The sequence below is a fragment of the Microtus pennsylvanicus genome, chromosome 4 (assembly GCF_037038515.1).
Source record: "Microtus pennsylvanicus isolate mMicPen1 chromosome 4, mMicPen1.hap1, whole genome shotgun sequence".
NCBI lineage: Eukaryota > Metazoa > Chordata > Mammalia > Rodentia > Cricetidae > Microtus > Microtus pennsylvanicus.
In genome coordinates, this window is record NC_134582.1 from 123097345 (window position 1) to 123109641 (window position 12297).

The following is a 12297-nucleotide window of genomic DNA, read 5'->3' on the forward strand; positions in this document are numbered from 1 at the left end:
ACTGCACTGCACAATATTATTTTTTTTTGTTCCAACATGCCAGTTTTTCATCTATTGGGAAATTAAACATCACATAGGTTTCTCTTCGAGGCTTTAATAACTTGGCTAATTTCTAAGAACAGGGCTCAGTAAAACCAAAGAAAGGTTTTAATTAGTACTACATTCAAATTGCTCTATAATGAACTCTGGTAACTTTATTCACATCAGCATATGTCACACTTTCCTAAAAAAGCCATTTGTTTCAGAGTGTTCCTTTTTTAGTTTGAAGAATGGCTTAATGCTCATGTACGCATTAGAAAATGACTCACATGATATTAATTTCATCAAGAAATGACATTGGAATGCCAGGATTTACTAAATCAATAGTATTATTATGTTTCAACTCCATCATACTGATTTGAATTTAGCCAGTGAAATATTTATAACAAAAATTGTAATGAAAAAATCTATACACTTAACAGCGATAAGCTTTTTCATTTTATACTCACAGCTGTAAAAAGCAATTTTTATCTCCGAGTGGTGCATTCAATCAAGTTAAAAAATAGTAAGAAGAAATGAAGTATTATGCATGCCAACCTGGATCGCACAACTCATAAAAGGTGATCATGTCAGGACTATTTCATGGTTAGCTCCCAAAATGATACTGAACTGTTTTTAAAAGAAAGTGCAAAGCCACTGGCATTAGGAATATCTCCAACTGATTAGCACCGAGCACAAAAATTACAACAAGTAGCAAGATTCTCCTCTTTCTTACAGCACCAGAAGGAAAAACTCAAGGGATGAGTGGATAAAGGGCTTCCAGTGCAATAATGAAGAGCTGAGTTTGAATCCCCTGACACCCTTGGAAAAATCTAGGCATTGTAATACATATGTGCAATATGTATGTGTAATTCATATGTGCAATACGTATATGTAATCCCAGTGCCAGAAAGTCTGCAACAGGTGGCTCCCAGGAACTCCCTGGAAAGTGAATTCAAGGCTCAGAGAGCGGGCCTCTCTCAAAAAGGAAGGAGAGAGATAAGGACAGACATTCAGTGCATCCTCTGGCTTTTGCATTGTGTGCACAGGCAAACATAGTTAAACACACATGTGTATGTACTCATGTCTATGTGCACAAGCATACACACACAAACCAAACAAAAACACACCTAGTGTCCAGTTTCTATGCATAAGTAAACACTGATTTCTGTTATTTTTTTTCTCTTACTTCATTAGCTCACTTCCAACAAGCCAAAAGACCTTTTTAAGTTCTCAAGGTCGGGCTCTGGGCAGTGTGGGCTGAAACAGAAAAAGACTGAGGAAGGCTGCCCTATCAGCTTCACATCCGTCATAACCACCCTGGAGGACACAATTAGCCAGAAGCTCCTGTTCAGCTGGACACCCTACATGCAACTCCACTGTTGCCATGAACACAAGAGACAAATCCTGAACTGTCCCTCTGTATAGACACCACCCTTCACGAGGGAGGAGTTAGCCAGGAACAAGGCTCCACTCAGCTGACTGGAAGTTCCGCCTTTTCCTGAGAAGTCACAGCTACACAACGGTGCAAGCCTCTAGGTGTGTATACACCCGTGTGCACACATACATGCTTTGAGGTGTCCCCCTTGATCACTCTACATCTCAATGACAGGCTCTCACTGTGGCTTGGACTAACCTGGAACCCACTACATAAATCAGTCTGGGCTTGAACTCACAGAGATCCACCTGCATCTCTCCCGAGTGCTAGGATAAGGTGAGCACCACCATGCTCAGCTTGACACCCTAACCCTTCTATACGGGGTCTCACAGAACCTGAAGTTGACTGATTCACTGTGCAAAGACACTTCTGTCTCTGCCTAGCTAGCACCGCTTTTTCTCTAAAATGAGTTCTGGGGGGAATCAACTCAAGCTTGATGCCCACCTCAAATACTTCACTGACTGAGGCATCTCCACCCATTATTCTTTAAAAAATAATTTAATAAAAATACATACATATTTACCAAAAGCTTATCTGTCTTGTTTATGCTACCTTTTTCATTAGCATCTAGAGATGAAATCGAATTACTCTTACCTTTGGCCCTGTGGCATCTAGGAGACTCAAAACAAGGTGGCTGTCTGAGGGACTTCTATTGACACACAAAGACCTCAGTGTGCCTGTCTCTGATGCATCACACACACACACACACACACACACACACACACACACACACGATTAAGGAAGCAAACTGCCACACTCAGCTTTCTATGTAGGTTCTGGGGATCCAAACTCAGGGTTCTGGGGATCCAAACACAGATCCTCATGTCTGTATGACATGCAATTTAACCACTGAGCTATCCCACCCCTCTGACTCTCATTTCTGTGAGAAGCCAAGGATGGGCACAAAATCAGCTTAATATTTTTACAAAGAGACTGTGCTTAACCAAGTCTTCCACCCCAGATGGAGTGAGAAACCCCCAGAGATGAAAGCCAGCTACAAACATCACCTTAAAATCCTCATGGACTCAATGGTTGACACTGAGCAGATCACAAAAGGCCAGCCAACCTAATGGCAGATGCCCTCCAGTCAACACACCTTTTCTTTAAAAGAACCACTGGAGCCTAGCGTCATGAGAAGGAGATACAACCTGCATGTTATAAATAAGTATAACTCAACGGCTTGGCCAAAGTTCTGCTTCCATAGAGAGGACCGAGGTTCCACGAGCATCTAAGAGTCGCATCTGAGGCAAAGCACAGCCGTTATACACAGTTCTCTGTTGCTGTATTTACTGCTGAACAAGACGACAGGTAAAAACCGCGTGCTCTGATGTACAGAAACACAGTGCACCCGTCTTTTCTTAACCCTTTGGTTACACAAGACAGGAAAAAGAGAAGGCATTCCTTACTTTGTCATACCTGGTGTCTCCCTGGTCCCCAACTTAAGTCTCGAATACTAAAAGACAGAAGAGATTTACTCTTCGGGGTTACGTTCACAATCACACTGACAGGAACCTACTTCAAAGCCTGAGAAATGGAAGAAATAAGACAACACTAAGTGGCACACATCTGTAATCCAAGCACTCAGTAGACGAAAGCCGGGGAGCGTGAGTTTGAGGCCAGCCTGGGGTAAATGAGTCCCTGTCTCAAACACATAAACAAAGTTTAAAGAAATTATAGGGTGCAGAATCTCTGGTGTGTCATTAACAGATTCATTGCATGTATGTGCTAGTGTGGATATGCACACACATGTATATTTGCACACACGTGCAAGCAGGCAGTTCCTCAGTCACCTTGTATTTTTCTTTTCTTCCTTTATATTTTTATTTATTTATTTGTCTGTTTCAACCTAGAGCTTTGTTGCCTGGCCCCTGAGGCCCAGAGTCTCCTCCCCAAGACTGAGGTTCACAAGCTTGTCCCATGTATCCTAGCTTTCTCAGAAGGCTCTGCAAAGTATTTAATCAAGGGATCCCTCTCCCCAGCAACGAGAACAGACTCCTAGGAAAGTATGTGCATGGAATCTTTGTATATTAAAAAAAAATGAGCTCAACTGGTCTTCTCCCTGCTGCCCCTTTGCCCTGTTTACGAAACGTAACAAATTCAGAAGGCAAACACGAAGAACGGATTAGAGGCACCTCATGCCAGCACACCAAACTAGATCAGCCACTATTACGACTCTTTATTTACACACTGCACAGGGGAAAGGGGCATTTAACTCCCTCAGTTACCTAGGTGTGCTTTTTGGATCTGCTTAACAGAACCACGAAAGGACACTATTGAAGTATAATCTCATGCTGCCTTTTGACGAATCACCCGTCTAACAGTGCCCCCAAATGATCCTAATCATCGACCTGAAAATGTTCTATGGCCTAAAGACCCTGTAGGCAGTAACCCCATGTAAACAACCCTACTATAGTTCTGACCATAAGGGAATACTGAGCATATTGTTCTCTGCAGCATAAAATACCTGACGATGGAATGTGCTATGGGTTTGATGTTTCACTGTACTGTACTTTACTGCTACTTTAGAGCACAGCCTTCTATTTATTAAGAACCGGTATACTGTGAAAAGTGTACCACACTCAGCAGCAGCCTCACGCATCTCCTGTTGGCCATGCATTCTGGTTGGGTGCAGGAAAAGGCTGTGTCAAGTCACTTGATTTTCGAAGAACATTCTGTGCTGTTCATATGATGTGAAGACCACTGGAGGATGACTTTCTCAGAAGACACCTCCATTGTCAAACAATGCACGACTGTACTCAGACCAGACACACCGTGTTTTCCGACGTGTTTTCAGACAGGGTTTCCTGTGTCTTAGGCTGGCCTTGAGCCTGCTATGTTAGCCAAACTTGGTCTGGATCCTCCTTGTTCCACTCTAAACAGCTGAGATGGCAGGTGTATCATGTCATGTAGTTTATGTGGTGATGGGGATCAAACCCAGGGCTCTGTGCACGTTAGACAAGCATTCTGCCAACTGAGCCATGTCCCAAGCTCCAGGTGTACTTTTGATCACCAAGAACCCTGATGAAATCAAAACCTGCTATCCTGACCTCTGTGGTAGCCGCAGATATGAGGAGGAATTGGGCAGAGAAACAATAATGAAGGCAATCACAGATCAGGTTTCCTATTTACATATTATATAAGAATAACCCTCTCCTCAGGGTCAAGAAAGAATACGGAAGCATGAGTCCTTACTGTACAGCCATGTCTCGGCTGTTCAGTGGTAAGGCCTAGCTGCCTGTGGCAGGCGAGAGTCAGGTCAGAGCGAGAAAGAAGATGCAGCACAGAAAATGACTGGACACCAGCTCTGCTGGCACATTCCTCCAGCACGCTGTGTTTCCACTATCTGTTTAATGAGGAAATGGCATCTATGTAAGAGAGAACACATAGATTCATATACCATACCATGGACGTTCACAGGTCCAAGAATCAAAGAGAATCAATCAGGTGGATTGAGGAGTAGCTGATGGATAAAATGCTCATGGTAGAAGCACGAGGATCTGAATGTCATCCCTCAAAGCCCACAGGGAAAAAAAAGCTTGACAGAGCACCATGTGCTTATAATCCATGTTCTGCAGAGGCAGAGACAGGTGGAGCCCTGGGCCTCAATAGTCACCCAGAATACTTGAGCTCCAGGTTCTGTGTGAGACCCTGTCTCAAAAATTAAGGTGGAAAGTAACTGAAGAACAAATAAAACATTGACTCCTGACCTCCTTACATGCACACAGACACATGCTCACCTTCACACACAGACATGGAGCCACACACAGACAAGTATACACACACACATACACACACACACAAAGAGAATACAGAAGAGACAGCAAAGTTTAAAATAAAAGCTACACACACTACCTGTGAGTCATTTAAGTCAACTCTGAGCTTTTTCAGCAAAAGACAAGTCCTTGGCATTTCAAGTATATGAGTAATAAGATTTCCTGGCGTTTGGATCCTGTTCATCAAGCAGAGATGCTTTCCTAATTTCAGTCCATCCCTAGCATCTCCCTCGTTGTTCTCAGGTCTTCCCAGTTCCTAGCCAAGAACGAACCCGGGTACTTTCAGCTGGTTATGCACTGACCACACCTGTGACTCATTGCCCAAAGGTCCTTCTCTAGTCTCTAAGGAGGAAATATATTTTATCTCCACAAACTGGGAATGTGGGAAGTGCTGTTTCTGATTTATCTTCTGGGTGGATATATGACCTACCAGGGAAACTCTGATTACACCACATTTGCCACTGAGACAGGATGCAATTTCCAGAGAGGACAGATACTAAAAAGCAACCGTGATTGCAGAAGGTTCAAGAAGTTTAGGCACAGCAGGTAGCGTTGCATTCATTATTGACCAGCCCTTACTTTTTTTAGCCTTTGTTGGCTTTATTTTGAAATTAAGTTCCCACAAACTTTTTAGTGATGAATGCTTTAATATATTTTATCTTTCTAGATTAATATAACCACATCCTAGCTCTCCTCCTTGTCCCCGCTCCAAACCCACCTGCATTCTACTCTCTTTCTTTTGCAGACACTGAACGCAAGAACAGAAACCACAAGCACTGCGGACCACAAAACCGGGTGGATATTCACCATAGCAGCATTGCTCAGAAACAAGCGCTGACGAAAACATCTTAGTAATTCTTTGTAAAAGACAAACATAGCACACTTGGCCAAGGATAATGTCCATTAATTAAAAGGGGGGATTAATGCAGAGCTGCAGACAGGTGAATGCTATCCTGTCAATGAAGCTTGTACCCACAGAGTCCTAGCAGGAATTATCCAGATGGGTAATGCAGGCAAACGTGTTCTAAGTAAGAACCACGTGAACATGCAACACGGTCCCCCGTGGCATTATCGTTGTTGTCTACTTTGGGGGCAGAGATTCAAGTAGTCCAGGGTAACCTCAAACCCCCTCTGGTTCTCGTGCGTCTCCCACCAGAGTGCTGGCATTACAGCTGTGGGCTGCCACCTCAGGGGTATGCAGTGCTGGAGATCAAAGCCAGGGCTTGGTACGTGCTAGGCGAGCATCACAGCTGAGCCACGTCTCCACCTCTAGCTCTTCTCTATCATTCTTAAAGAACAAGTTACTTCCAGAATAGGGACCATTATACTAAACCTTTTAAAGCACTAAATCCTTAGGTGGGTTGTCAGGGAGAAATCAATATTTATTTGCCAGTAAAGCACATTTTCTAATGTCCCTCGGTTTTTATTTTAATTTAGAACATTAACTACTAATCTTTTGACTTGAGTTTACACTTTGAGGATTGTTCTATCATCCATTAATGGTCAGTCAGAATTCATTCAAAATGGCGCAGTCTCAAAGTCATTTGGTATTTTGTCTCAGATGCAGGTGAAGAACAGCAAACAGCTTCCTGACGAGCTCCTTGGCATATCGTTTCTGCTTGTGTTCAAGGCAGAGGGAAAGAGAGCTCACGAACACGACTGACTGCATAGACAGAGAGCCTGTGAAGGCATCACCCAAAGAAAGGGGCTGCGTATAATGAGATTCATTCCATCAGCACGCCCATTTTATCTAAAGTGTAAAAATAATAAAAAGAATTGCCTAGAAATACTGCTCATATCTGGCCATTAAATGTGCTTAGCTTTGACTTCTGCCTCATAACAGCAGAACACTCTGGCAATTTTCCATAACAACATGCATCCCAGAAGAGTCGCTGCTGAATTCAAACATTTATTCATGGTGCTATAATAGACAGAAATAGAAATGAAGTCTGCTCGCTGAGAAACACCGATCATACAGGGGAAATACATAAATGTCGGTATATATGTATCATCATTATACTACATCTGTGGAAATTTATCAGGGCTGGAGAGATGGCTCAGTTGGTAAAGTGTTTGCGGTGCAACCATGAAGACTTAAGTTTGGGTCCCTAAAACCCAGGCAAAGGCTTGTCAGCATGTCCCTGCAATCCCAGCACTTAGTAGGAGGCAGAGACAGAAAGCTGGCTAGAGTCTGTTTGTCACCTAGTCTGGCCAAGTTAGTGAGTTCCAGATTTAGTGATAGATACTGTAGCAAAAAGTAAGGTGGAGAGCAGCTGAGGAAGGTAACCAATGTTCACCTTTGTCCTCGACACACTGGAATACATATGCATACATGTACCCATGTATATATACATACATGACATACAGCATAAAAAAAGTACGGGGGAGGGGCAGTCTTACAGAGGCCTACAGAAGAATATTGCAGGGACTCTTAGAAATATATGTGAGAGAGAAAAATACACGAAGCAGCAGCAGAGACAATCTGACCCTCCTCGCACACATTCCTGTAATTCCTCTGAACATAAGCAGCAATGAGGATGTTCAGTCGAGGAGCTCAGACTGTGTATGAAATTTTACAAAATTACTGTGTATGAAATGCTGTGGAACTGGGTAGAAAAGTTCATCCCCTTCAGGTTTACTTCCACGGGAACCTATGAACAGGACACCTCGTTTGGAAACAAGATCTTTGCAAATGTACTTAAGAGGAGGTCATTCTAGGCCAGCATAAAACTAATCGAAAGGCCAGTGTCGTTATTAGTACGGGGAAATGTGAACAGATACACAGACTATGAGGTCATGTGATCGTGGGAAGCTAAGAAGCAAGAATGAACTGATGTCACTACAATCCAGGGGATTCCAGACTTAACAGGTGGCCCCCAAAGTTGGACAGATTGCCGAACACATTTCTCTTCAGGTGGATTCTGAACCCCTCCACAGCCTGATTTAAATTATAACCTACAAAAGTATGAGAAAGTAAACTCCTGTTGTCTAGAAGCCACTTAGGCCGTGACAAGTTGTTATGGTCGCCTTAGGAAACAAACTTTTCCCAAGACATGAAATATGGACTCCATCCAAACAAAATTATCTTATCCTTTTCTCTCCCATCAAATGAAATAAAACATTTTAAAAAGTACCTCACCCACTTGAACGCCAATACTGAGTACAGCCAACTCTGCTTATGAAGTGCCTGCTGCCTACACCTTACCTTGTGCTGAGCGCCACAGTGGGATCCAGCGCCCACTCTTAAAGCTATAGTAAAATGCTAAGTCAGATGGCAATTCTGAGACAGCAATGTATCAGAAGAGCCTGAGTTCTCATAGGATGGATTTAAGGTGAGGAGAGAAGATGGCTGTATATTAGAAAATGCAGGCCAACTTAAATGCAATCTTGGAATCAGGGCAACAAGACATAATGGTCTTTTGCAGAGAAGAGCTACTCAATAAATGTTTAATGAATCGGTTCCTTTTTAATTAAAAACAGATCGAGATTATTAATGCTTCTGCCTTTCAAGTCTTAGTAGTTGCAGTTCTAAGTACAGTTATATGTTCAATTAATCCATAAGTATATTAACTCAGAATTTTTAAATCTAGTCAATTAAATGCATGTGGTCCATTCAAGAATCTGTCAATTTCTTTAACAAATAGTTATTAAGCCAAGACTTATGCTTCCAACCATGCACAAAACATAAAGCCCTTTATCTCCTGGACCTTCAAGTTAGTCAAGAGTAGTGGCTGTTATCCACAGAAGCACACAAATGACTACGGTTATCACTGTGGCACAACAGGATGCCACAGGAGTTGACCAGGGAGCCTCATCAAGGCTGGGGACTCAGACCAGGAGCCCAGGTGCAGAAATCTTCAGAGAACTTATATTTGAGATTGGAAGATGAATAACAATTTAATAGAAAAAACAAAGCAGGAATGAATGGAGCTAGAAGAACATTAGAAAAATAACCCACATGATGGTACCCTGGTACCCCAGAGAAACTCATCACCATACAACACTCCAGGGGGAAGCAGCACAATAGATTTGACAGGCCTGGAAAAAATGAGGCAGCAATGTTCTGCACAAAACCTCCTACAAGAAGGGGTTCTAAAAACAACAACAGCAGACTAGGTGTCAAATTAACAAACAAAAGAAACCTGCTTTAAGTTTGTCCTAACCAATAAGCGTAGCGCTGGGATTACAGGTGTGCATTAACACCACAGGAGCACTGGGATTACAGGTGTGTATTAGCACCACAGGAGCGCTGGGATTACAGGTGTGTATTAGCACCATGGAAACTCTGGGATTACAGGTGTGTATTAGCACCATGGGAACACTGGGAGTATGGGTGTGTATTAGCACCACAGGAGCGCTGGGATTACAGGTGTGTATTAGCACCATGGGAACGCTGGGGGTACAGGTGTGTATTAACAATCCAGTTTATTGATGTGCATAAACACATTCTTGAGTGCTGGGGAATCCAAACTCAGGCCTTCACGCTTGCATGGCAAGAACATTACTCACTGAGCCATTTCCACAGCCCTCCCACAGCTTAGTTTATATTTGAAAAAGAGGGAGGGAAAGAGAGAGACAGGGGCAGCTGAGAATGGAGGGAGAGGGGGAGAGAGAGCATGAGCAAGACTGACGGGGTTCACAACTCAAGACTGACGGGGTTCACAACTCAAGACTGACGGGGTTCACAACTCAAGTCTGAAGGCGTTCACAACTCAAGACTGATGGCATTCACAACTCAAGACTGACAGCATTCACAACTCAAGTCTGAAGGCGTTCACAACTCAAGTCTGAAGGCGTTCACAACTCAAGTCTGACAGCGTTCACAACTCAAGTCTGAAGGCGTTCACAACTCAAGTCTGAAGGCGTTCACAACTCAAGTCTGACAGCGTTCACAACTCAAGTCTGAAGGCGTTCACAACTCAAGACTGATGGTGTTCACAACTCAAGTCTGACGGCGTTCACAACTCAAGACTGATGGTGTTCACAACTCAAGTCTGAAGGCGTTCACAACTCAAGACTGATGGTGTTCACAACTCAAGTCTGAAGGCGTTCACAACTCAAGACTGATGGTGTTCACAACTCAAGTCTGACAGCGTTCACGACTCAAGACCGATGGTGTTCACAACTCAAGACCAATGGTGTTCACAACTCACCTTAAATACTTCCATTGGAAGAGGAGACTCTGCAGCAAGAACTAGGGATTTTTCCAGAGCACATTTCCACTCAGAAGTCATCTTCAGAGGATAGAGTTCTGTAGCAACAGCAAACCACAAAGAGTTTAAGGTCTGTAATTCTGTTAGTTGGTTCTTTAAATGTTATCCTCCTCCGCTTCTAGGGTACCACAGCGCTTGGCAAGTGGTGGGCTCACACTTCCCCATAAGCAGCCACCTGCTAAAGGGGTTCTCTGAGATTCAAGAGCAGCTTGGGATTCTGCTATCAGAAATGGAGACTACTTCACAGGGCTCTTCCTCAGGGAACATCTGTATGTGTTCTGTTGGTCTGTAACTGATTTAGTGGCATGAATCACATCAGCAAGACCTTCCATCACCTAGAGCTATGATTCTATGCATCAACTGAAACGTCCTCCCACTGACAGAACACACTCTTTGGTAAATTTCTACCCTCTGAATAGCTCTGGTCTGGCACCGACAGTTATCATAATAGTACATTCCCCTACTGAATTCACTCACACACACACACACACACACACCACACACACACACACACACACGTATAAGTCAGAAAAATTATTAAAAGGTAAGTTAAAATTTACAAACCAAGTTTTATATTTATGCTTGAAATGTTCCTAACATACCACATGTCACCATATTTTCCCCCCGGGCATTGGAGGAGGGGAAGATTTACACACACAGAGGTCATACAGTCTGCATGCAAAATTAAAAGAAAAAAAAAACGTTGAGCACTGTTTTCATGTATTTCTGAAATTGTAGGGGAATTATGGCCTGATCGCAACAGATTTAAGACCTTATCAAAACAGGATTTGTAGAAGCTCTGACTGGAAGTAGATGTGTTTATATCATCCCTATATCAACCCTCACTGCCTCAGACAGACTGTGGGGATAGGAATATGAATTTAAGCACACTTAAAAGGCAACATTAAACCTTTGGGCCATATTTTTAATTTCTTGCATGTCTGCTTTTGAGCATGAAGCCATATATTTGGATCCCTACAGCTTCTAAACTCGCCTTGAGCTTGAAGCCCCCCTGTTTTAGCAGTTTATTTAGTACTTGAGGGGTACAATTATACTTGGTGAAAGACCGTACAGACTTAGCCACGTTACCAACACTGTCTGCTGCCTTCAAACAAAGGGTGACTTTAGATACAGCATCTTCTATTTGTCTAATATTCTTTCTAGCATTTCATATAGAACTTTCTACTTCTAGCAAAATTTTCCCCCTAATCTGGCATTTTTATTTAAGGAAAAAAATGTGATTCTCCTGAGCTGCACAAACCCTTCCGTCCTTCCTGAAGTTGCTCTTGCCGGGCATTTTGTCACAGCAATGAGAAAGGCAACTAACGCCGATGGGATCTAACACCATGGCAAGACACTCTCTTTTCTGCAAAGGGAAGACTCAGTATGGACAGCCTCGCTACCACTGGTGAAGATGAACACCTCCAAGATGCAAAACACAGAGAACAATGTCCCCTGTGTGTTTTAGCAGACAGAGCCACTCTGAGTACACCAGCAAATTTATGAACAATAAACAGGTCTATTAAAAGGACATAAAACATGTTCTCAAAATGACCTGCACTGCAGGGAATTTAACAGTGTTCAGCAGACTCCATTTACTGGTCATGGGAAGTCATAAACAATTAAAAAGATGGCCCTTGCCCGTCTGTCACCAGGAGCCTAGAGGAAAGTAAGGAGATCTCCCTTCATGCAAAAGTTTGGAATGTCCTGGTAGAAAGCTGTGCTGAAAGCAACCATGCCACATACAAACAAATAAATAAGCACAAGTAAATGGAGGCCTTGGGGAATGGCCCCTTTTTCGATGTCTAGGTACCACTGTGAATCTGTTCCCTCTTCCTCCCGAGTCCGTACCAGT

At 43.0% G+C, this 12297-nt stretch overlaps 1 protein-coding gene across 4 annotated transcripts in view; it reads right to left on the bottom strand.

Annotated features, from left to right (window-relative positions):
- Positions 1–12297, bottom strand: part of Sfmbt2 (Scm like with four mbt domains 2) — a 178912-nt gene that overhangs the window by 80128 nt on the left and 86487 nt on the right. For all 4 annotated transcript variants that reach the window (XM_075970342.1, XM_075970345.1, XM_075970343.1 and 1 more), the window contains exon 7: positions 10383–10480. In XM_075970342.1, the coding sequence (XP_075826457.1) occupies positions 10383–10480 (98 nt within the window). The remainder of the gene's footprint in view (positions 1–10382; positions 10481–12297) is intronic.